The sequence below is a fragment of the Littorina saxatilis genome, unplaced genomic scaffold (genome assembly GCF_037325665.1).
Source record: "Littorina saxatilis isolate snail1 unplaced genomic scaffold, US_GU_Lsax_2.0 scaffold_555, whole genome shotgun sequence".
NCBI classification, from domain to species: Eukaryota; Metazoa; Mollusca; class Gastropoda; order Littorinimorpha; family Littorinidae; genus Littorina; species Littorina saxatilis.
Genome location: NW_027125972.1, coordinates 22140 through 49289, shown reverse-complemented (window position 1 = coordinate 49289; position 27150 = coordinate 22140). Strand labels below are relative to the sequence as shown.

The following is a 27150-nucleotide window of genomic DNA, read 5'->3' as shown; positions in this document are numbered from 1 at the left end:
GTAATGTTTGTGAATACGAGCAGCATCACGAACATTCGATTGTGCTAGAGCACACGTATCAGCGATTCTGTTCTTCAAATCGAAGACATACTGATATAGAGGTTTGGCTTCATCTCCATCAGTCCTCCCTGTCCATGAGTCCGCTAAGATAGACATTGGGCCTCTCGGAGTGCTCCCAAAGAGAAGCTCATAGGGAGAAAACCCTGTACTGGCATTTGGAAGTTCACGATACGCAAACAGAAGTGCAGGAACGTATATCTGTCCCAGTCAGTTGGGCGCTCCTGGACAACCTTCTGCAACATGCTCTTCAGAGTTCCGTTGAATCGTTCGACTAACCCATTTGCTTGAGCATGGTAAGGAGAAGTGTGGATCGACTTGATTGCCAAAAGTCTGTATATCTCCATCATGAGATCAGAAACAAACTGCGTTCCACAGTCAGAGACAATGACCTGAGGACAGCCCATCCTCGAAAAAACTGAAAACAGTGCTTCAGCAACAGAAACAGTATCAATCTGCTTCAATGGAATTGCTTCGGGGAAACGAGTCGCTGTATCCACTATCGTCAGAATGTACCGGAATCCAGTCGAAGATACAGGTTTAAAAGGACCGACCAAGTCAATACAGATCTTCTTGAAAGGAACGTCGATAAGCGGCATCTTCTGAAGAGGAGCAGCGGGAACGCGACCCTTGGAAGACGTTTTCTGACACACATCGCACGTTCTACAATACTTGCCTACGTCACGCCTGACGCCTGGCCAAAAAAATTGGGTCAAGATCCTTTTTAACGTTCTTCTGGTACCGAAGTGACCCGACATGAGAGCGTCATGGGCGGTATGGAGAACTTGTTCTCTCAAAGAAGTAGGGACAACAACTTGAAAGACGATCTCAGTCTTCTCACAAAACGCTCTGTGAAGTAACCCATCTTTCATGATGAAGTAAGGTTTGCTCTGATCTGAGACCTGCGATTCCTTCTGAACTTGCTCGAAGCACTTCTTAAGTGATTCATCTTTGGTTTGCATATCAGCTAACTTCTCAGGAGTTACATCAGTAAAAACACAAGGTACCGATTTTAACGGTCTCACTGAACCTTTGGCTTTCTCCGTTTGTAGCCTGGTAGTCACTAATCCGACAGCGTCTGGAACAATAGAGCCCACACATCCCCCAGATACTGAAACAACACCTGGTAGGTTCCCAAGAATAAGATCTGCCACAGGATCGTCAATGACACAACACGTCAGAACACCTGCAAAATAAGGCGAGTCCACAACCACTTCAGCCAAGGGAAATGTCTCAATGTGTCCCCCAAAAGACCGACAACGCTGTTCCTGCCCTGTGAACTGATCATCACGAACTAAAGCCCGTTTCACACCAGCAGTAGTGCATCCTGTGTCCCGCAAGATTGTCCCTGAAAAACCATTGATGGTTCCTATTTCCAGATGTAGGCCAGGTTGTCCCTCTGAAACAAGAACGTGTTCGCTAACAGCGGAGCTAAATGTTTCAGCAAAGTTTTTAGACGAAGCACACTGGTTCGCCCAATGACCTTGACCCCCACAGACATCATTCTGTTTAATGGTCCCTCTACGTGCACCCCTGCGTTGTCCTCGACCTGTACCCGAAGAACCTCGGCCTCCTCGATAACCTCGAGAACCACTGCCCCCGTTGCTAAACCCTGTTGAATCTGCAACGCCAACTCCAGCTGAAAATATAGAAACATCTGATTTCCGTGCTAAGGTTTTGTTGGGATGAGCTTCACGGTACAGTTCAGCTGCTTCACATAACGCAGATACGTCACCCAGCTGACGTTCCCTCAAGAACACGGCCAAATCTTTTGTACAACTTTGAAGTATCTGTTCACGCAAAAACAAGTCTTGTAAACCTTCGGCAGTGTTGGAAACACCAGACAACTCAGTCCATCGGTTGAGCAAATGACGACAGCGTGTTAAAAACGCTAAAAATGACTCTCCCATCTCGGGACGAACAGCTCTGAAACGCTCTCTGAAACCTTCCTCTGTGCATTGGAACTTACGAAGAAGATGAGACTTCAATACATCCCACGAAAGGGTTTGTTCTCCTGAAATTGAATGATAAAGCGACAAGGCACTACCCTTCAATAAAGCAGCCAAGTAGACAGGCCATTTACCCTTATCCCAGCCGCATGCCGAAGCGTGTGTTTCAAACCGAAACAAAAATGCATCAATGTCGTCTTTGTTTTCATCGAACATAGGCAATTTTGGATGAAAAGGTCCAGAACTGTTTGACTGACTAACTTTACCGTCTGATCTCTCCCTTTTCACCCTTTCCGTTTCGAGATCTAACTCGCTTTGCCTAGTCTGCTCTTTTTCTTTTTCAACTTCTAGTCTGGCAAGCTCCTTTTCTGTCTCTCGCTTTGCATGCTCTTTTTCGACTTCTAGTTTTGCAAGCTCCTTTTCTGTCTCTCGCTTTGCATGCACTTCTAGTCGAGCACTTTCTGCCTCTCTTTTTTCTTTCCGTTCATCTCTAGCAATGTTTTGCTGTTCACGGACAAAACCGGTTAAGTCTTTGTCTTTAAGACCTAGCTCTTTCCCTCGAGACATCCACAAATCCCAATCGTCACTCATGGTGATAATATATATACAAAACCACTATACTGTAAAAGTTACTTAATGAAAACACTTCACCACTGTAACAACATTCTTCACAAAATGCGTGCCTACAGATATGCTTACACACGTAGTCAAGCAAACAACATACAATGAAAAAATCTTCAAAAAGTGTGCGTTAACAGTCTACAATCTGTTAAAGACACATACACTGGAGAAAACGGGGTCACCAATTGTCAGGAATGAATTATCTACAATACCGACTGTCAGTCAGAAGGCTACTATTTCATTTATACGCATTCGTTATTCTCCTCCGATTCATTCCAACAATAAAAGAAAATACGTGGAGCTCAATATGTTTATATAGCTCACTGGTAAAGCATGTACATATATCAAACGTTCAGGATTCACACACACATATACACAATACGCCCAGGGTTCTAGATGAGTAAATTAATGTGTTACCCCATCACCAGAACAGCGTAGTGTAGTTCATCTCTGTTTCTCCATCACCCAGCCGACGCGGCGACTCCTGGCGTGGTCCATTATAGTCCGGTTAAGATCACGTCGCTCTGCTTCGTGCATCTTCATCTCTTCATGCGTCTGCTTGAATGGTCAAACAAGCTCTCGCGAATTCCGTCTTCTGTCTCTGGGAAGACTCCTGTGAAAGTAATTCTTGAGTCAGTATTTCCATAGGCATAACACACACACCAATTCACTCATCATTCACCCTGGGCTGTAATTACACTCTACATTCAACCACACACACACGAATTCTTAAATAACTACTGTCAATACTAATATCAATTCCCATCCATGTCCGAGTTATTTATCCACACATTAAACAACTATTCAGAATATCCAGATTAAGAACTAGTACAATGAACACTTAAGTTAACATAGCAGCGAATATTAAGAATGCCTATTCATAAACATACTAGTGTTCCTTAGCGAAAACATATCATGAAAAATAGTTTACCTGAGCACGCGAGCAAAGAATCTTCCCCGACTTGCCGCTTACATGTTCAATGGGCAAGTGAAGCTAACAGCTTAGGTGACTGGCGACACAAGTCTAACAGCTCACCTTACAAAAACATGGACATTCAGGTTTTTCACCTGTTGCACGTGAGTGCGTGGAGACTCGGCTCTACAGGTAACAGTACAGGCCCCATAATCATGGTCCAACAGGCATGCGAATCAATAATAATGTTTTTCGCGATACGAGTCTACTTCTGTCAATTAATGCATACTAATAACAGCATCATTTTATCATTAATTAAGTACTCATATTACATACATGTTCATACATAAAACCCATAAATGTCATATCTGACAGTGCCCTACGTAAAGAGCGAGCAATTTTTAAAGAATTAATTTTGCAGATTGTCTCGAACACTTTTTGGACCCATCCTGAACTCAGGTCAAAAATGAGTTACTTCCCTTCGGGTCTCATTCTATCGATGTAAACTGGCCATAGCCGTGGATCGATGATTATCAGAATGTTTTTTGACCGTGGTGCTTTTTTGTGCTAGACCTAACTTTTAAAATCTAAATAATAAATTGACAGCTTGTTACACAAACATTCTTTAATCATAAAAGAATTCTTTTTTCATCAAGACAAGATCAGTAGAATTCGAAGTTGTGAAAGTTTGAAAAAGGAAAAGCCCGAAAGCAGGGTCACGCAAGGGTCGTAGCAGACGACGGTTTATGCATATCGCCGTTCCTCTCAACAGTCAAAAGCCATCGCTAGAGTTCTTTTGAACAACAGCCGTTTTTTTCGTGCATAAAAACGTGCTATTGTAGATAAGCTCACATCGAGTCGCATTCAAATGACTAACTGACGACTACATTGTGAAAAAGGGAAACTGGATCACACGGGTTCACGATGGCTCAGGGGTAAGATAAACCACGCAACAAAAAAATTCTTTGAACATTGTTTGCTCTTTACGGAGGGCACCTAGGATGTTCTCAATCGGTGAGTGTTTAAATGAAAGGGTGTTTGTACTGTGTGTAAAAGCCTGACCGTATCTGTGATGGTTTACGGGAGGCTTACTGCGCCTTGAAGTACCAATCATGGGAACATCACTTTCAAAATGGTGAGTACTAGCTGAGCAGTAGAACCATTGATTGCCTTTCAAAGAAACGCACTGTAACCATGGCCAGCCTGGGTAAGTCAGCAATTTGATTCTTGAACTAGCCTCCAAGTCCAACCTGCTTGCAATTATATTCCGAGAAGGTTATCTATTTTTAATTCTAGCATTAAAACATTTGACCAGCACTAGCTTTGATTTTTTATTCACTGTCTTGGAAGTTGGATTCAATCTTTAAATTTTTATTTTATTTTTAAATATTATGACTCATGCATCTCGAATTGGGTCAAAAAGAGGTTGCAAAAACGTGGCAGTGGTACTCTTCTTCTTCTTCTTCACATTAATGAGGAAATCCCTGTACAGTGCAACTATCTTCGTACCTGACGTAAGGCAAGGATACATACATACACGTACAGGTACATCCAATGTTGTTGTCAGTGAGACTGACACTGACCACAGTGATAGTACTAGTAGTAGTCCAGTGGACGAGAATACCTCCGCCTGTGCACTGACACTGTCAGTGCATGACAGTGAGCGGAGTGACACATGTTGCAACACATACTCGCAAAGACCCACTCTAAGTATAAAACGAAACATGGAAACTTACCTCTGGTTATGCAAAGGTTCGCCCGTCCCAATTCTCTCGCATTAGCAAACATCATTGGAGATTCTTTCCTTCGCTCCTTGCCTTGAACCGCCATTTTGTAACTTGACTAATAACCGAAACGCTATAGGTCTGACAAACCACGCTCAACGTCCAAAATATGGAGGGAAAAATAGACCCCACAATCGTTTTTGGGGCAAAAACGCTGTTTAAGCCCCACCATTGAAATATTTGTCCTTATTTTTTATTTTACGCTCCACAAATACAGTTTGTGGCCCACAAAACCAAAATGTGCCCCACAAAAATAAGCCCAAACATTTGTGAGGCACATTTGCAGTTTGTGGGCCACAAATGTGTGCCCTTATTTTGTTGGATTACTGACATCGAATGCCAAGGATATCCTGGTCTTCGATATGGTTCGCCGAGACTATCTGAATGTAGTCTCGGCGATGATTGGTTTGCAGTGTTGAACTTGACAAAATGTTTTTATATCGCTTCACGCGACTTGTTAAATACTGCCTTTCGTCTTGCATCACATCAGCCTCTAATTTTACATTAAGTCAAAATTTGACTATGGAAGTGACAATGGTACTGAAATGTGCTACAATTCAAGATTCATACAACTGTGGAAACAAAAAACCAAATTTAAAACAAAGAGACTAGTAACGTTCTAAAAACAAAACACGAAAGTTTCAGTTCATAGATGTTGAATCACAAACACAGACACGCACGCACGTACGCACACGCACACACACACACACACACACACACACACACACATACACACACACACACACTGCGCACCCACGCACGCACGCACGCACGAACACACACACTGACACACACACACACACGCACGCAAGCAAGCAAACACGCACGTGCGCGCACACACACACACATACACACACACACACACACACACACACACACAGCACTTTTACAGCTACGTCGACCCAATGATACGACTGACAATTTTCCCGGTTGTTTTTTCAACTGTTCCAGATGCTGCAAAAATGTGACGCTATCTCTCCGGTTGATTTCCAACAATATTTCCATAAATGTCAAGGAGGGTAAGCAACGCTTCCAATAGGCCAGTGCGTCTTATACTGGGCTCTGCATGGTCTTATTCCTTTGCCCAACTGATTTTATAATTTGCGCAGCCGCTGAAAACATTCTCTGTTAAATATTATTTGTTTTGAAAAAGTCAAATTGCCTCCGTGCTGGATAATTCACACCATCACAAGCATTGATTTTGCTCAGATTAGTTTCATAGGCAAATTTGTTGTTAAAAACTGCCAGGAACGCGTAATTCATGATGTCAGTTAGGCGAATGTGCATGTCTGTGAGAGTGTCAGTGTGTCTGAGTTTGCGCGTAAGTCAGTGTGTGTGTGTTTGTGTGTGTGTGTGTGTGTGTGTGTGTGTGTGTGTGTGTGTATGCACGCGCGTTTGCGTGTTTGTGGTGTGTCAGTGAGGGTGTGTGTGTGTGCGCTTGCTTATTTTTCTTTGTGTGTGTGATTGTATGTGTGCGTGTGCGTTTGCGTGTTTTTCTTTGTGTGTGTGTGTGTGTGTGTGTACGTGTGTGTGTGTGTGTGTGCCTGAATGCGTGCGTGTGCGCGTGTGTGTGTGTGTGTGTGTTTATGTGTGTGTGTGCGTGCATGCGTGTGTGTGTGTGTGTGTGTGTGTTTTGTAGGTACAAGGAAGAAACCTCCTGCTCTCCGCCCGTGCTGGTCCATCCCCCGCAGAGAGACATGGTACACATCCTCTCGCACAGGCTGGTTTCAGAACGGGACGTGGCAATCCGATACCTGTTCCCTGCCGGACCTCACACGTCAACGTGTTCTAAAGTACGTGGCTCTATGTGTTGCAGGCCTGGGGACCCATACGATTTTGCCGTATATGTTGTACGCATGATTGTTTATAATACGAGCAGTACCGGCAGTAGAAAAAAATACGCCGAGAAAAATTTCTAGACTACTTTTCCTTGCAAGCGCATCCAGTCTTTGGACACATGATTATAGTTTTTATCAGTAAACATTGAAAGAAGCATTTGTACGTATTGGTAAACTTGATAAATGGTACTACGGACGCTTATAAAAACACGTTTGAATTATGGATGTTCAAATGCTGTGTGGAGTACGTGTGATATATTGACTCGGACTTATGTTACCCCGCTTGTGATATAGTGACTGTGACTTATACTACCCGTGTGATATATACTGACTGAGACTTATATTATCCGTTTAATATACTGACTGAGACTTATATTACTCGGGAGACTAATTACATTACCCGTGTGATATACTGACTGAGACTTATGTTACCCGTGTGATATATTAGCAGCTGCATGCGGAACACCACACTGGTCCTGCAGGGCGACTCCAACCAACGTTTTTGGTGGGATGCGATCCACCGCTTCCTACCCTGCTCATATGTTCACCAGGAGGGAGCCTGGCATGCCCCTCGTCTATGTCAGGTGACTGTACTTATGTTAGATGCACAATCTATCTAAATCCCACTGTTTCGTTTTGTAACTTCACTCCCCTCCCCTTGATTTATATGTAGTCCTGGTTTATTATTGACATGTCCGCAATTGTGAATATGTAAATATTTAAAATCACAGGGAACAAAGACCACACGAATAACTCGCTAACAAAGAACAACAAAGTCAATGTGTAGTGTTGCTGCAGTAGGCAACCAAAGTGTCTTTGTTTTCACAACTATAACCTTTCCCCAGAAAATGCGTATTGCTGCCTGAATGGCGGAGTAAAAATTATCATACATGTAAAAACCCTCTCATGCGAAAACATGAGTGTACGTGGGAGTGTCAACCCATGAACAAAGAAGAAGACCAAGAACTACAGCCTGATCTCCACTCTCATGTTTATGTCCCTGTTTCAGAACCACAGCCTGATCTCCACTCTCATGTGTATGTCCCTGTTTCAGAACCACAGCCTGATCTCCACTCTCATGTTTATGTCCCTGTTTCAGAACCACAACCTGATCTCCACTCTCATGTGTATGTCCCTGTTTCAGAACCACAACCTGATCTCCACTCTCATGTTTATGTCCCTGTTTCAGAACCACAACCTGATTTCCACTCATGTTTATGTCCCTGTTTCAGAACCACAGCCTGATCTCCATTCTCATGTTTATGTCCCTGTTTCAGAACCACAACCTGATCTCCACTCTCATGTGTATGTAATAAAGATAGCTTATATAGCGCCGCTTCACAAATTTAACTATGCTCTTAGCGCTGTACATCGAGATATAACAATTTCAATAATATAAATACAAAGATGATATTATAATAATACACATTTACAAATATCACTCACGTGCATACATCCTCGTGCACACCACGCGCATACACACTCCCACTCATTAACAAGTGCTTCCATCCCCCTGCCACTGAGATGTTCATATACCCCCCTGGACAAGCTCACACCATGTCCGTCTCCTCTCTAGACTGTACATACACTCAGCAAGAAAAAGAAAGACTAAATGCAAATTTCATACACAACCCTATAGCTCAATCAAAGCTGAAGCAACTATACACACAAAAAAAAAAGACACATTCAAACAACAAATCTAACTTCACCTCTAACAGCCTATAAAGATGGCAAGGACAGTTTACAATGATTCGCGAAAAAGATGCGTTTTAAGGGAACTGCGGAAAGAGTCCTTAGAAGCAGAATGGCGAACGGAGGAAGGGAGAGAATTCCAGACAATGGCAGCCGCAGAAGCAAACGAGCGATTTCCAAAAGAAGGCAAGCTTCGCTCGAGAGTTTCCAGTTTGCGACTGTCAGCGCGTGAGCGGAGGTTGTAGTCAGAGGGATTGTCATATGTGACGAGCAGTTCCTTGGGGTATTTAGGGCCATCTTCAAATTTGGCAGAGAAACAGATACAAGCAAGCTTGTATCTGATACGAGCGGACACGGGAAGCCAATGAAGGGAACGAAGAAGTGGTGTGACATGATCAAACTTCTTAGAACGATATATCAATTTGGCGGCAGAGTTTTGTACCTTTTGGAGTGACTCGACAAGTTTTTGATCACAGCCATAGAACAGGCTGTTGCAATAGTCTATTCTGGATAGAACTAGAGAACAGGCTAGAGTTTGAGCGGCTTGGGGGGTAAGATAGTGGCGGATAGAACTGATTTTCCTTACGTTACTGTACGCAATTGTGCGGATGTTTTGGACGTGCTGGGAAAGGTTGAGGAAGTGGTCGAAGGTAACGCCAAGATTAGTCACAGAAGAGACAAAGTTGACGTCGCTATCGCCGACATAAATGCAAGAAGGCAAAGAATTTTCGGGGAAAGATCTGTACTGGGACCTGACAAGCATGGATTCAGTTTTCGAGTCGTTTAGCTGTAGTTTGTTAGCCGTCATCCACGCCTTTACAGCAACAACACAGTCTTCCATTTCACTCACAGTGGTATCAATTTGATCAATCTCACTGTCTTTGTACAACTGGTTGTCGTCTGCAAAGGCGTGGTGATCGATATGATACTGTTTGACGAGGTTAAAGAGGGGGTTCATGTACAAAACAAAAAGGACTGGACTCAACACGGATCCCTGAGGAACACCGAACTGAAGGACTGTGGATTCTGAACTGATGCCGTTTACCACGACTGTTTGAATCCTATCCGAGAGATAGGATTCAAACCAGGACAGTGCAGAACCTGTGATGCCAAAAGTTGCCTCAAGGCGGGCTGTCATAATTGAGTGGTCAATGGTGTCGAACGCAGCGGACAAATCGAGAAGCGTGAGAACAGACACTTTACCGTTATTGAGAGCCATCAGAAGGTCGTTCACAATTTTCAACAAAGCAGTTTCATTGCTGTGGGCAGGTCTATAAGCCGATTGGAAGCTGCTGAGAAGATTGTTTGATGAGAGGTGGGCATTAAGTTGCAGCAAGACCAGTCTTTCCAAGATCTTTGAAAGAAACGACAAGTTCGAAACTGGTCTGTAGTTCTTTAAATCATTGCGGTCGAGGGATGATTTCTTTATCAGGGGGTTGACAAGAGCTTGTTTCATGACAGACGGGAAAGTGCCAGAGAGAATTGAACTATTCATGACGGAGGTAATGTGAGGTAACACTGTGTCCAAACATTCAATCAGCAAATGTGATGGAAAAACATCAAGATCACAGGTATGTCCCTGTTTCAGAACCACAACCTGATCTCCACTCTCATGTGTATGTCCCTGTTTCAGAACCACAACCTGATATCCACTCTCATGTGTATGTCCCTGTTTTCAGAACTACAACCAGAGCTCTACTCTCATGTTTATGCATGTCCCTGTTTTTAGAACCACAACCAGAGCTCTACTCTCATGTTTATGTCCCTGTTTTCAGAACCACAACCAGAGCACTACTCTCATGTTTATGTCCCTGTTTTCAGAACCACAACCAGAGCTCTACTCTAATGTTTATGTCCCTGTTTTCAGAACTACAACCAGAGCAATACTCTCATGTTTATGTCTCTGTTTTCAGAACCACAACCTCAGCTCTACTCTCGTATTTATGTCCCTGTTTTCAGAACCACAACCAGAGCTCTATGTTTAAGTCCCTGTTTTCAGAACCACAACCAGAGCTCTACTATCATGTTTATATCCCTGTTTTCAGAACCACAACCAGAGCTCTACTATCATGTTTATATCCCTGTTTTCAGAACCACAACCAGAGCTCTATGTTTAAGTCCCTGTTTTCAGAACCACAACCAGAGCTCTATGTTTATGTCCCTGTTTTCAGAACCACAACCAGAGCTCTACTCTCATGTTTGTGTTCCTGTTTTCAGAACCACAACCAGAGCTCTACTCTCATGTTCATGTTCCTGTTTTCAGAACCACAACCAGAGCTCTACTCTCATGTTTATATCCCTGTTTTCAGAACCACAACCAGAGCTCTACTCTCACGTTCATGTTCCTGTTTTCAGAACCACAACCAGAGCTCTACTCTCATGTTCATGTTCCTGTTTTTAGAACCACAACCAGAGCTCTACTCTCATGTTTATATCCCTGTTTTCAGAACCACAACCAGAGCTCTACTCTCATGTTTATGTCCCTGTTTTCAGAACCACAACCAGAGCTCTACTCTCATGTTTATATCCCTGTTTTCAGAACCACAACCAGAGCTCTACTCTAATGTTTATGTCCCTGTTTTCAGAACCACAACCAGAGCTCTACTCTCATGTTCATGTTCCTGTTTTTAGAACCACAACCAGAGCTCTACTGTCATGTTTATGACCCTGTTTTCAGGACTACAACTAGAGCAATACTCTCATATTTATGTCTCTGTTTTCAGAACCACAACCTCAGCTCTACTCTAATATTTATATCCCTGTTTTCAGAACCACAACCAGAGCTCTACTCTCATGTTTATGTCCTTGTCAGTTTACAGAACCACAACCAGAGCTCTACTCTCATTTTTATGTCTCAGTTTACAGAACCACAACCAGAGCTCTACTGTCATGTTTATATCCCTATTTTCAGAACTACAACCAGAGCTCTATTCTCATGTTTGTGTCCCTGTTTTCAGAACCACAACCAGAGCTCTACTCTCATGTTTATGTCCCTGTTTTCAGAACCACAACCAGAGCTCTACTCGCATGTTTATGTCCCTGTTTTAGGGAACTACAACCAGAACTCTACTCTCATGTTTATATCCCTGTTTTAGAGAACTACAACCAGAACTCTACTCGCATGTTTATGTCCCTGTTTTAGAGAACTACAACCAGAGCTCTACTCTCATGTTTATGTCCCTGTTTTCAGAACCACAACCAGAGCTCTACTCTCATGTTTATGTCCCTGTTTTCAGAACCACAACCAGAGCTCTACTCGCATGTTTATGTCCCTGTTTTAGGGAACTACAACCAGAACTCTACTCTCATGTTTATATCCCTGTTTTCAGAACCACAACCAGAGCTCTACTCTCATGTTTATGTCCCTGTTTTCAGAACTACAACCAGAGCTCTACTCTCATGTTTATGTCCCTGTTTTCAGAACCACAACCAGAGCTCTACTCTCATGTTTATATCCCTGTTTTCAGAACCACAACCAGAGCTCTACTCTCATGTTTATGTCCCTGTTTTCAGAACTACAACCAGAGCTCTACTCTCATGTTTATTTCTCTGTTTTCAGAACCACAACCAGAGATCTACTCTCAAGTTTATGTCCCTGTTTTCAGAACCACAACCTCAGCTCTACTCTCATGTGAATGTCCCTGTTTTCAGAACTACAACCAGAACTCTACTCTCATGTTCATGTTCCTGTTTTCAGAACCACAACCAGAGCTCTACTCTCATGTTCATGTTCCTGTTTTCAGAACCACAACCAGAACTCTACTCTCATGTTTATGTCCCTGTTTTCAGCACTACAACCAGAGCTTTACTCTCATATTTATGTTCCTGTTTTCAGAACCACAACCAGAGCTCTACTCTCATGTTTATGTCCCTGTTTTCAGAACCACAACCAGAGCTCTACTCTCATGTTTATGTCCCTGTTTTCAGAACCACAACCAGAGCTCTACTCTCATGTTTATGTGGTGGAGCGCATGCGGGTGTTGGCAATTACAAGAAGCAGAGAGGGAGAGAATACACAAACAATAAAAAGTTTGATGAATACATTGAATGATGTTCTCTGTCCTCTTTATTGCATAACACTCACGCACACAATCACCAAGCATTTAAAATAAAAGTTAAAAATAGGTTCGTCAGACTAATGCTACTTTTCAATAAACACTTTCAACACTTAGTCTGAAAAAGGTGGAAACACATACTCCGCACTCAACTCAGAAGTAGCTTGAGGCAAATCTCTACTACGGAAAAGTTCTGTTGCCACAACACTATAAAGTCACTGGTGTGTGCTCTAAAACACGGTAGTAAACACGCTATGATAAAACACGCTATGATAAACACGCTATGATAAACACGCTATCCCACCAAGAGTCCGCTCGGCTGGGAAAACAAAAAGTAAAAGCAAAGTCAGTAATTACCGAAGCGACAATTCATATCAAAGTATCATCTCACACAGTCATCATAACCGGAACCACAGTTACAATTATTCAAGTTCCAGTATTACATCATGCATGTTTGGTTTTCTCAATCTTATCGTTGGCCTTCTCTTCTGTTGTTAGTTACACATCATTTTATTACAGCTGTCAATTTCCAGACAAAACAACAGACCATTTAGCCAAATCCAATATTGGTCCGAGAGGGGACCAACTTTCTGTGCTTGCTGAGATCTAATTCCAACACATTTACATGACTAAAGAACAATCAAATTATTGTGCCAATTCCAAAGAAGGTGTACCGATAACAAAAGGTCTATTCTCACCTGGTCTACATCATCTCTGTACACGAAACACTCCCTGGTTCACAACAGCATTCGGTTCCAGGACATCCAGCCAACACACACTCCATCACTCCAATTGGTACACACCAACACACACTTTTTCACTTCACAAATGCATAATTCATCCAAAGGCCGGCAAGGCTTGACATGTTTTTCTCTGCCAGTCCAGGCCACAAGTGCGCGTTTGTTTCAACCTTGGCCGAGTTCATTACAACTTTTACTCATTTTAGTCGGGAAAAGGGGAAGGGGGGAGAGGGTCCTATATGACGCTGCTTGATTATGCGTCGCCACCCCAAACATTCTTTTATCAATACGATCTAAACTAATTTAACTTATTAAGAACAAAACTAAGACTTAGTATTCCCCATTCAGGAATATTCAAACGATAACAGCCTATGACGCAATACAGGCGCTAGAAATTATAATTCTATTGACACAGTCACACAATGTCAATACAGATTTCTCTCACTCACCACATTTATGTCCCTGTTTTTAGAACCACAACCAGAGCTCTACTCTCATTTTTATGTCCCTGTTTTCAAAACCACAACCAGAACTCTACTCTCATGTTTATGTCCCTGTTTTCAGAACTACAACCAGAACTCTACTCTCATGTTTATGTCCCTGTTTTCAGAACCACAACCAGAGCTCTACTCTCATGTTTATGTCCCTGTTTTCAGAACCACAACCAGAACTCTACTCTCATGTTTATGTCCCTGTTTTCAGAACCACAACCAGAACTCTACTCTCATGTTTATGTCCCTGTTTTCAGAACCACAACCAGAGCTCTACTCTCATGTTTATGCCTTTGTTTTCAGAACCACAATCAGAGCTCTACTCCCATGGTTATGTCTCTGTTTTCAGAATTACAACCTCAGCTCGACTCTCATATTCTGTTCCCATGCGATGCCCTTCTCTCCGGGCACTCACACCGACCTGGTTACTGTCTCCCTCCCACAGGCACTGGATAAACTCCTCCACCACACGCCACCGGGAGGGAAGGCCGTGTTCGTCCTCCACTACTACCGACACTTCACTACTTATTCCCTGCACGTGTACCGCCAGCGGGTACGCGAAGCACGCCGAACCCTTGAACAGTTCGTGCAGCTGCACCCCAACGTGAAGGTCATCATCCGGGCGCCTCACGCCAGTTACCAGTCGCGCAACGTTGGCAAGACAGTCATCGGAGACGAAGTCGTGGCGGCGTACACTGAGGTGTGGAAGGAAGAGTTTGTTGGGCTTGAGGACAAGGTGTGGTTCCTAGACTTGTGGGATGTGACTGTGGCCGCTGAGAGCGTGCCCGTACACCCCGCGCCTAGTTTGACGAAGGAGCTGCTTAAAGTGCTGTTTGGTTATTTTTGTGAGGGAAACATGTAGGCGTCATGTGGGTGCTGCCATGAACGTTCAAAGGGAGATACTAGGGAGATTTAAAAGACAGCACGTTTCGTTTTGCAGCTCGTTTCGTTTGGTGAATGAGTCACCCCGCGAAACGGAACGTGAAACGAGACGGCATAGGCCGCAGACAAGATTTAGATGTATTCACGTTTCGTTTCGGAATGAAGGAAGGGCGATAAATCTTCAAGTGAAATTATCACGTCTGTCCTCGATCAGAATGGAAAAAAAACCCTAGGAGGTGGTCCAGAATCGGGCATACTTTGATTATTTTCAGTCCAAATAAATCACACAGACTTTGTTTATACAAAATCACATACGAAGCCAGAATAAAAATTCGATGCGATGACCTACTTCTGCTTCGCCATTTGCTTTCTCACCATGAAGTTGGATAAATGTACCAGGATCAGCACCCTTCAAAATATTTCAGTTCACAACAGTTGTCTACCTCCAATGAACACATTCTCAGCGCTGAAAGACTGTGGAAGGGTTGATGAATCTAGCAATGCATAAAATGGCCAACAAATAAAACTGTTAGTGTGCAAAAATACTCACAAAAGTTGACGAAATATTGTTCGTTTTTTGGGGGTGGAAAACGTGACTGCGTTTTGACGTTCCACGTTCCGTTTCAGTTGACCTTCACCTTTCCAGCGAGAGACCCCCGAAATGATGACGTTTACCACAACTTCAAAACGAAACGTCCCGACGTTTCGTTTTTTAAATCTCCCTACTATGAGTGTCGTTTGGGTGCTGCCACGAGCGTTCAAAGGGAGATAATATAAGTGTCGTTTGGGTGCTGCCATGAGCGTTAAAAGGGAGATAATATAAGTGTCGTTTGGGTACTGCCATGAGCGTTCAAAGGGAGATAATATAAGTGTCGTTTGGGTGATGCCATGAACGTTCAAACTGGAAAATCTGAGTGTCGTTTGGGTGCTGCCATGAACGTTCAAACTGGAAAATCTGAGTGTCGTTTGGGTGCTGCCATGAACGTTCAAAGGGGGAAATCTTAGTTTAATTTGAGATCTACCATGGATGTTTCAGATGGGCGCTGTGGCGGGTTGGTAAGACGTCGGCCTCTTAATCGGAAGGTCGAGGGTTCGAACACCGGCCGCGGCCGCCTGGTGGGTTAAGTGTGGAGATGTTTCCGATTTCCCATGTCAACTTATGTGCAGACCTGCTAGTGGCGTATCCCCCTTCGTGTGTACACGCAAGCACAAGACCAGGTGCGCACGGAAAAGATCCAGTAATCCATGTCAGAGTTCGGTGGGTTATATAAACACAAAAATACCCAGTATGCTTCCTCCGAAAGCGGCGTATGGCTGCCTAAATGGCGGGGTAAAAACGGTCATACACGTAAAATTCCACTCGTGCAAAAACACAAGTGTACGTGGGAGTTTCAGCCCACGAACGCAGAAGAAGAAGAAGAAGAAGAAGAAGAAGAAGAAGAAGAAGAAGAAGAAGAAGAAGTTTTTATGGGGACACATAAGTGTCGTGTGGGTGCTGCCATGATGATTAAAAGGTGAAGTAAATGTGTCAAATTGGATAAATGTAAACGTTGTATTGTGTGTGTTACCATAAACGTTATCTGCGAGAAATGTGTCATGTGGGTATTATTATGAACGTTGTCTAAGAGAAATGTAAGTGTTATGAAGTTGTACACATGACATTATCTGAGAGAAATGTATACGTGTTATGAGGGTGTTACCATGAACGTTATCTGAGAGAAATGTTGGTGTTATGTGGGTGTTACCATAAAGGTTATCTGAGAGAAATGTTTGTTGTGTGACAATCAGTTTTGAAATTTGTCCTTAAGCGTCTGCTATTCTTCCACTGTTGATGTTGTAACATTGTTTTCTTTTATCAACATGATCTTCGTGTATAAGTGAGTGGGTATCTTGTTGTATTTGAGCGGGCAATACACAATCATGTGTATCACTGGTCAAAATGTATCTGAAAGTCGAAGTGCAGTAATCCTTGCGTTTTTAACTTTATTTTGTTCACAGCAAATTGTGGTTAACTTTTATTGTTTTGCTTCATGTTGCATATGTTCCGATTTTTCTTGAAATCATTTTCAAGTTACGATAGTTTTGTGTGACAATATTGAAATTGTCTTTAAGCGTCTGCTATTCTTCCTCTGTGGATGTTGTTGTTGTGTTCTTTTATCAACATGATCTTCGTGTATAAATGGGTAGGTATTTGGTTGTATCTGAGCGGGTGATACACAATCGTGTGTATCACTGGCCAAAATGTATCTGTAGGCCCTAAGTCGAAGTGCAGTAATCCTTGCGTATTTAAGGGGAGACCGGGCAGGCAAAATGAGTTATTTTTGGTCTCATACACCTTTTTGGGGTTGCAGTTTTTTACACCTTTGAACATCCTGGAATGCATTCAATAATCTGCTTTTATCATTTTAGACATGCATTCATGTAAATAAAACCATTTTCAAACCGATGTTTTGTTGTTTTTGTCTGTGTTTTATAAAAATAAAAAAAAATCGAAAAAATGGTCTACTTTGGATACTCCGTGCTGGTAAAAGTGCGCACATGACATGGCCCTTCGCTGTTCAAACTGTGTGGAAATTTCCGTTCTTCAAGATGACGTCATCACCGTTGGGGAATTTCCGTTGACATAGGCACAAAGAGAGAGAATCCGTTCCAACCGAAACCCCGGAATTAATTATATGCAAATATATGTAGGTTAAAGGCATTTGGCGCAAGCGCAGTAGACAACTTATCAGTCCCCGGTGTCAACAAATCCATGACTTTTTCACCGATTCAGCAGCATTTTTCAAAGTTTTGAGCTGCGGAGAACAACCCTAACATTGAAAATGTTCGGCATAGTGGCAAGAAATATCAGAGAAAGATGAACCAGCAGCAGCGAACAGTAGAAGGAAGTAACAACACTCCTTCTTCTTCTTCTTTGTTCATGGGCTTAGACTCCCACGTTCACTCATGTTTTTTGCACGAGTGGAATTTTACGTGTATGACCGTTTTTACCCCGCCATTTAGGCAGCCATACGCCGATTTCGGGGGAAACAACACTCCGAAATGAACCAACATGATCGCATTGAAGCAGACGACATTCTAAGATTCTTGACTCGACGAGGTGGGTTTTGCTTCTTTCTCTTTTCGATCTTGTTTGTTTGACAACGTGATTTATTGCACATTGTTATGTTGTTGTTGTTGTAAGAAATGTGTTAGGGTTTGCAGGTAAATGATAAACAGTTTGTGTCTGAAGTATTTTGCGGGTTTCTTGATCCAAAGTTTACTGACCATGCCGCCGCCGCACCCCCCCCCCCCTCCCTTCCTCCCTCCCTCCCTCGATCATCTCTGTGATATAGTCTTCACAACCCCTATTTTATTGTTCTTCGCTGGCCAGTCCTTGAGAGCTTACTATGGTGTAACATGTCACCATTATTCTTTGTCTGGGGTCAAACTGAGAAGCAGCATCGAGATCTGAGCGATGTACGACTGACACAGTTTCTGTTTCTGGTCATTGACCGTAGGAAAATAAGTACCCTACTAGAGAGCGTTCTCTAATTCTAAAGGATTGGTTTACACCAGCATGGCTGACCAACCTATCATTGACAGCAATATTGTTGTCAAATCTTTTCCGTTAACCAAGGAATAAACAAGTCGCGTAATGCGAAAATACAATATTTAGTCAAGTAGCTGTCGAACTCACAGAATGAAACTGAACGCAACGCAACGCAGCAAGACCGTATACTCGTAGCATCGTCACTCCACCGCCCGTGGCAAAGGCAGTGCACGTGGAATTGACAAGAAGAGCGGGGTATTCGTTGCGCTGAGAAGGATAGCACGCTTTTCTGTACCTCTCTTCGTTTTACCTTTCTGAGCGTGTTTTTAATCCAAACATATCATATCTATATATTTTTGGAATCAGGAACCGACAAGGAATAAGATGAAAGTGTTTTTAAATTGATTTCGAAAAAAAAATTTTGATAATAATTTTTATATATTTAATTTTCAGAGCTTGTTTTTAATCCGAATATAACATATTTATATGTTTTTGGAATCAGCAAATGATGGAGAATAAGATAAACGTAAATTTGGATCGTTTTATACATTTTTATTTTTTTTTACAATTTTCAGATTTTTAATGACCAAAGTCATTAATTAATTTTTAAGCCACCAAGCTGAAATGCAATACCGAACCCCGGGCTTCGTTGAAGAGTACTTGACCAAAATTTCAACCAATTTGGTTGAAAAATGAGGGCGTGACAGTGCCGCCTCAACTTTCACGAAAAGCCGGATATGACGTAATCAAAGACATTTATCAAAAAAATGAAAATAATGTTCGGGGATTTCATACCCAGGAACTCTCATGTCAAATTTCATAAAGATCGGTCGAGTAGTTTAGTCTGAATCGCTCTACACACACACACACACACACACACACACGCACGCACATACACCACGACCCTCGTTTCGATTCCCCCTCGATGTTAAAATATTTAATCAAAACTTGACTAAATATAAAAAATAGATCCAATTTACTTCACCAAAGAAAAAAAAAGAGTTAAACTAAAGGACTGGGGATGCAAATCATGAATCAAAAGCATAAAGATCACCTGCAAACAGTGCCAGGTTTAGGAAATCTGAAAATGTATACACACACACAGAACACACACACGCACACACACACACACACACACACACACACACGCGCACACGCACACACACACACACACACACACACACACAGAACACACACACGCACACGCACAAAACAGACAACAGACAAGAAATAAGCAAATACATAGCAAGTGTGATGAAATAAATTAATTTTAAAAGAAAAATATGAAAATAAATAAAAAAAGAAAGAAAATAATTCAGCTAGTTTCAGTATTAGTTCCTGTGTGTATGTGATTGTGTGGTTACTCAAATTCCATAGTAAACATGACATGTCAATTTTGTGATAGGGGCCGGTATGTATATATGGGATAACCTTCAGTGAGGTTTAGTGTGTGACAGGGTGAGAATACTTTGATTTCTTTTGCTTTTTCGTGGCTGCTTTTATTTTCAATTATTTAGTATTATATATATTAAAACATACCCTTTTTTGTCATTAAATTGTGTGTGTGTTTGGGTATTAATAAGTAGTGCAAATCCACATGTATGTAATGATGTATGCATTATTAGTATGAGTCACTGTTAAATTAATGAATGTCTTTTGTGTGTGTGTGTGTTCGTCAACCGACATATGTGGGTACGAGCCGCTGAGGTGGGTGTAAGAAAACCCGCCTGGTTCAGTGGTTGGGGGCCGATTGGGATTTCTGATTTACCGGCCTAGCCAAAAGGTTGAGGTACACCCCATGTGACTTAGTCATTAGCAAAATAAAGTACAAGCACTTGTTGACGTTTATATTGAGTCTTAAAATTTGCAGCTTATTACAAACAAACACCATGGACAGTTGTATCAAATATTAAATCAGTGTTTGTGTATTTATTAGGTTGGAGCAAGGGGAGAGCCAGTCCTCCTGTGGTGGCAGCGAGGAGAAAGATTGACCTGATGGAAAAGTTTGCTAAACCGGAACTACCCTCTTCCACAGCAGAAACATCAGCTTTGCCATCTTCTGACCAACCATAAGAAGATACAGATACTTTGCCATCTTCTGACCCATCACAAGCAGATATGGATACTGGTACTGTGCAACGTCACTCCGCTGACATGTGTTGGGCTTTTCTCAACATTGATCAGCTCAATCTATTGCTGAAAAGTCTATCCTGTACTGAATGCTTGTCTGATAGCAGTCTGATTATGAAAGAAGGTGATGCATCAGCCCAAGGATTTGCACAGGCATCTGGAGTGCATATGAGTGTCCATTCAAGTCTGCAGTTGTTTACTCTTCTCCTGGTGTTTGCAACTCTTCGAGTGGTAAAGTTGCATTTAAAATAATCCGCGTATGACCATGTTGGTACATGAACTTGGAAAGGGACATTCAGCTTTACATAAAATTGCTGCAGTGTTAGGATTGAGCACAGAAATACTGTGATTAAAATGTTGCAACTTTTGAATGGCTGGATAGCTTTGTTCCATTTGTGTATATATAATTATATGTAATGTTGTTGATGATTTGTGAAGCATCATTTCTATGCAACGGAATAAGAAATCAGTGCATCCATTGGGTTTTTATGAGTCTGACAGTTTGGTTCTGATCAATATTTTCATATCAGCACAAACACAGATAGTTGACTTTTTTTTTAATGTTTTCATATGATTTTTTTTTACATACAAAAAATCAGATAATTTGATTATCAAATCATTTCTCCTTCATAGTTAGAGTGTTATTCTGATTAAAAAAAAAACCCACCCCATTAATTCAAGCTCTACTGTGGTACTAGTTTACCGGGGTACTAGTGAGACTCTTTTACATGCTGTTTTCTCTACATGTAATTTGAGACAAAATGTGGTAATTAAAATGTTGCAACTTTTGAATGGCTAGATGGATTTGTTCCAATTTTGTATATGTTGTTTATGATTTTTGAAGCACCATTTCTGTGCATGGAATAAGAGTACAGTGGATTCCTTGTGTTTTTATGAGTCTGACAGTTTCGTTTTTATTCATATCTGCACTAACATAGATGAGTTTTCAAAAAAAGTCCGGATAATTTGATCGTCAAATCATTTCCCCATCATAGTAAAGTGGTTATTCTTATAAAAACATATCAATTCAGGCTGCACTCTGCTACTAGTTTATTGAGGTACTGGTTGGAATCTTTCAAATGCTGTTTTCTCTTAATGTAATTTTCAGACCAACATCTGTAATTAAAATGTTGCAACTTTTGAATGGCTTGATGGATTTGTTTCATTTTTGTTTGTTGTTATATTTAGTCAAGTTTTGACTAAATATTTTAACATCGAGGGGGAATCGAAACGAGGGTCGTGGTGTATGTGCGTGTGTCTGTGTGTCTGTGTGTGTGTGTAGAACGATTCAGACTAAACTACTGGACCGATCTTTATGAAATTTGACATGAGAGTTCCTGGGTATGAAATCCCCGAACATTTTTTTCATTTTTTTGATAAATATTTTTTGATGACGTCATATCCGGCTTTTCGTGAAAGTTGAGGCGGCACTGTCACGCCCTCATTTTTCAACCAAATTGGTTCAAATTTTGGTCAAGTAATCTTCGACGAAGCCCGGACTTCGGTATTGCATTTCAGCTTGGTGGCTTAAAAATTAATTAATGACTTTGGTCATTAAAAATCTGAAAATTGTAAAAAAAAAAAAAAAATTTATAAAACGATCCAAATTTACGTTTATCTTATTTTCCATCATTTGCTGATTCCAAAAACATATAAATATGTTATATTTGGATTAAAAACAAGCTCTGAAAATTAAATATATAAAAATTATTATCAAAATTAAATTGTCCAAATCAATTTAAAAACACTTTCATCTTATTTCTTGTCAGTTCCTGATTCCAAAAACATATATATATGATATGTTTGGATTAAAAACACGCTCAGAAAGTTAAAACAAAGAGAGGTACAGAAAAGCGTGCTATCCTTCTTAGCGCAACTACTACCCCGCTCTTCTTGTCAATTTCACTGCCTTTGCCATGAGCGGTGGACTGACGATGCTACGAGTATACGGTCTTGCTGAAAAATGGCATTGCGTTCAGTTTCATTCTGTGAGTTCGACAGCTACTTGACTAAATATTGTATTTTCGCCTTACGCGACTTGTTTATGATTTGTAAAGCGTCAGTTTTATGTATGGAATAAGAGTTCAGTGCATTGGTTGGGTTTGTATGAGTCTGACAGTTTGGTTCTGATTCATGTTTTCATATCGGTACAAACAAAGATGGTTGTTTTCATATGATGTATATAAAAAAATCCTGATAATTTGATTGTCAAATCCTTTTCCCTTCATAGTGAAGTGGTCATTCTGATAAAAACATATGAATTCAGGGTGCACTGTGCTACTTGCTTTTTTTAAGTACTTGTTCGAATCTTTAAAATGCTGTTTTCTCTGAATGTAATTTTCAGACAAAACGCTACAATTAAAATGTTGCAACTTTTGACAGGTTTGATGGATTTGTTCAGTTTTTGTATATGTTGTTTATGAGTCTTACAGCATCAGTTCTGTGCATGGAATAAGAGTTCAGTGCATTGGTTGTGATTTTATGAGTCTGACAGTTTGGTACTGATTCATAATTTCTTATCCGGACTGAACCAATAACTGAAAATGCTAAATCAAATACATATTTTGCTTTGAATTCATTTTCCATGCACATAATTATTAAACACACACATATCGCTGCAAAGAAGAAAAATTGGATCAAAACATGCACTGGTTCACAAACTGCAACATTTTGAAAATAAGCACATTTTATTATGTTTTTCTCAGTTTTTGGTGAATAAAACCAAAAAAATTTGCTTTTCACTCAAAATTTAAATGGTTTTCCTTAATTAAGTTATTATGCTTGCAAAACTCAAACAAGCAGCAAACTGTTTCAAAAAGAAAAAAAAAAGTGTTTGCCTACCCCGTCTCCCCTTAACTTTCGTTTGTTTCATGCTAAATTGTGGTTAAGTTTTATTGTTTTGCTTCATGTTCTTGCATATGTTTCCATTTTTCTGGAAATCATTTTCAAGTTAAGATATTTTTGTGAGACAATATTGAAATTGTCTTCAAGCGTCTGCTATTCTTCCTCTGTGGATGTTGTTGTTGTGTTCCTTTATCAACTTGATCTTCGTGTAAATATGGGTAGGTATTTGGTTGTATCTGAGCGGGCGATACACAATCGTGTGCGTATATCTGTAAGTCGAAGTGCAGTAATCCTTGCGTATTTAACTTTCGTTTTTTTCATGCCAAATTGTGGTTAACTTTGATTGTTTTGCTGCATTTTGTTGCATGTTTCCAATTTTCTTCAAGTTAGTTTTATTTTAGGTCACGTTACGTTCGTGTGACAATTCTGAAATTGGCTTAAAGCGTCTGCTAGTCTTCCTCTGTGGCTCTGAAGGAATATGTTCATTGAGAGAACTGTCCAGACTGTTTTATCAGTGATGTACTGTGTCCTGTATACTGTAACAGCACTTTTAAAAGTAATGTTCGTAAAATATTTGGCATCAACTTGAATATTCAAGATTTCGGTGTGTGCGTGTTTGTTTTTGTTTTGATTTGGTTTCAATATCTCTTTCTGTAAGCAGCTTATTTTTATCTTTCGTCTTCTTGAACAATGGTGGTGGTGTTTGGCAGTGTTGTGTAATGGAGGCTTTTGTGGTTTGTTTATGAATCTACATTACAATTATGTGTCAAGGGAGTAATAAAAGGTCGCTGGTTACTTATACGTTGTTAAATGTCTTTTTTCATGTAGTGTGGTAGTTTTATTGCAGTGTTTGTGGATGGTGTGTGTGTGGGTGTGTGGGTTGGGTGCGCGATTGTTTCTTAACTTGTCTGTCTATTTCCTCCTCAGTTTGTTTGCTTTATACGAAAAGATAGTGCAGTTTGTTATGCTCTCTCTCTCTCTCTCTCTCTCTCTCTCTCTCTCTCTCTCTCTCTCTCTCTCTCTCTCTCTCTTTCTCTCTCTCTCTCTCTCTCTCTCTCTCTCTCTCTCTCTCTCTCTCTCTCTCTCTGTTTGCAGTTGTCCGCCGATGTTCTTTTGTAATTGGATGTTCATATTTTTTAAAGTAACAGTTGCAAAACGTACGCCACACACATACACACACACACACACACACACACACACACACATACACACACACGGCACACACACACACACACACACACACACACACACACACACACACAAACACACACACACACAGCGTTATTCGCTCTTTTGTCCCGAAAAGCCAAATAAGTTAATGCTTAGGGACAAGGAAAACCAAAAATCAACCTGTAAGTGCAGGCAACATCATTGTTACAAAGTCAAACCTAACAAACGTGAGGGCTTTGCTTTCCCTGTTGTATTTAAAACAGTACAATATACATGTCATGGATGCAACAAATACATTACATGTGCAACAAATACATGATAGCACTACTTTCTAAGCAATACCGAAGTCCGGCCTTCGTCGAAGATTGCTTGGCCAAACTTTCAATCAATTTGATTGAAAAATGAAGGTGTGACAGTGCCGTCTCAACTTTTACAAAACGCCGGATATGACGTCATAAAAGACATTTATCGAAAACATGAAAAAAACATCTGGGGATATCATACCCAGGAACTTTCCTGTCAAATTTCATAAAGATCGGTCCAGTAGTTTACTCTGAATCGCTCTACACACACACACGCACAGACACACACACGCACACACACACACACACACACACACACACACACACACACACACACACATACACAACGACCCTCGTCTCGATTCCCTCTCCATGTTAAAACATTTAGTCAAAACTTGATGATGTAAAAAGATACCGATTTGTTATTGCGTCGTTCTGACGCGGCACTCAATGATTTGCTTAATCTATCACACCGACCCACCCAACCCCTCCCCCTAAAAAACCAAAATAAAACAAAAACAGAAACACTTAAAAACACACCATAATTTCTATCCATGCACCCATTCTCTTCTAAAAATCTGCTTTGTCGCAATAAATAAATAAATACCTTATTGGTCATATTACTTGGACATTGTTTGATGCCAACATTTGGAATTCAACTATCATTTTCAAGCTTTAAATATTAACCGTAGCTTGATCATGCTAAACTGAGAAACACAGCGTACACTGACTGAATACAAAAAAATAATTAATACTTAATGGTGTACTGCACAAAATTGAGTACAGTTTTGTTTGTGAATCTTTTGTTGGATAAATAGGAATACGCCTTTAGAAATCAGCAACACACACACACACACACACACACACACACACACGATACTTATAAGGACGTGAATTGTACTTCAAAATGTTACTTTTACACGATTAGAGTGCTGTATGTCTTTCCTGGTTTGTTCTTGTGCTCCATGACTATCATCATCTATTTAACTTCTTGTATATTATACTTTCAAGTCTTGTAATAAACAAAGGATGCTGAATACATGCATGAGTTTCGACAGAATCGTCAATAAATGCCGTCAAAACAAGTTTTAAGAAAGTTCGCTGGCAATAACAATATTTCAATCAGAGGACTGAGCCAAACGTTTTCCTTTCTCCGCCATTCGTATCTCCAAGCGTTCTTCCACCTTTTGCATGCTTTATAAATACTGAAGATGAAAAAACACTTTGAGGGCCTACACGTAATGCTAATGCTTCAAGTAATAGTCTGAGCTGAAGATGGTCCTTTCTTCTTCCTTTTTACATTTAGTCAAGTTTTGACTAAATGTTTTAACATAGAGGGGGGAATCGAGACGAGGGTCGTGGTGTGTGTGTGTGTGTGTGTGTGTGTGTGTGTGTGTGTGTGTGTGTGTGTGTGTGTGTGTGTGTGTGTGTGTGTGTAGAGCGATTCAGAGTAAACTACTGGACCGATCTTTATGAAATTTGACATGAGAGTTCCTGGGTATGATATCCCCGGCTTTTTTTTTCGATAAATGTCTTTTATGACGTCATATCCGGCTTTTTGTAAAAGTTGAGGCGGCACTGTCACACTGTAAAATTGATTGAAATTTTGGCAAAACAATCTTTGACGAAGGCCGGACTTTGGTATTGCATTTCAGCTTGGTGGCTTAAAAATCAATTAATGACTTTGGTCATTAAAAATCTGAAAATTGTAATTAACATTTTTGTTATAAAACGATCCAAATTTACGTTTATCTTATTCTTCATCATTTTCTAATCCAAAAACATATAAATATGTTATATTTGGATTAAAAACAAGCTCTGAAAATTAAAAATATAAAAATTATGATCAAAATCAAATTTCCGAAATCGATTTAAAAACAATTTAATCTTAATCGGTTCCTGATTCCAAAAACATATAGATATGATATGTTTGGATTAAAAACACGCTCAGAAAGTTAAAACGAAGAGAGGTACAGAAAAGCGTGCTATGCAGCAAAGCGAAACCACTACCGCGCTAAACAGTCTTGTCAGTTTTACTGTGTTTTGCACGAGCGGCGGACTACGGTCATTGTGAAAAAATGCAGTGCGTTCACTTTCATTCTGTGAGTTCCACAGCTTTACTAAATGTAGTAATTTCGCCTAACGCGACT

General features: G+C 40.8%; 1 protein-coding gene and 1 long non-coding RNA gene across 2 annotated transcripts in view; one reads left to right on the top strand and one right to left on the bottom strand.

Moving 5' to 3' along the window:
- The window catches only part of LOC138954418 (NXPE family member 3-like), a 36750-nt gene extending 21009 nt beyond the window's left edge, over positions 1-15741 (top strand). The window contains exons 2-5 of the mRNA XM_070326274.1: positions 6276-6343; positions 6964-7117; positions 7614-7746; positions 14490-15741. Of these exons, the coding sequence (XP_070182375.1) occupies positions 6276-6343; positions 6964-7117; positions 7614-7746; positions 14490-15002 (868 nt within the window). The 3' untranslated portion in view covers positions 15003-15741. The remainder of the gene's footprint in view (positions 1-6275; positions 6344-6963; positions 7118-7613; positions 7747-14489) is intronic.
- On the bottom strand, positions 2924-3899 carry LOC138954419 (uncharacterized). The gene is made up of 2 exons (XR_011451830.1): positions 3559-3899; positions 2924-3240 (listed from the first exon to the last, which is right to left on the bottom strand). It is a non-coding gene; the product is annotated as an uncharacterized lncRNA (long non-coding RNA).
- Positions 15742-27150: the final 11409 nt, after the last annotated feature.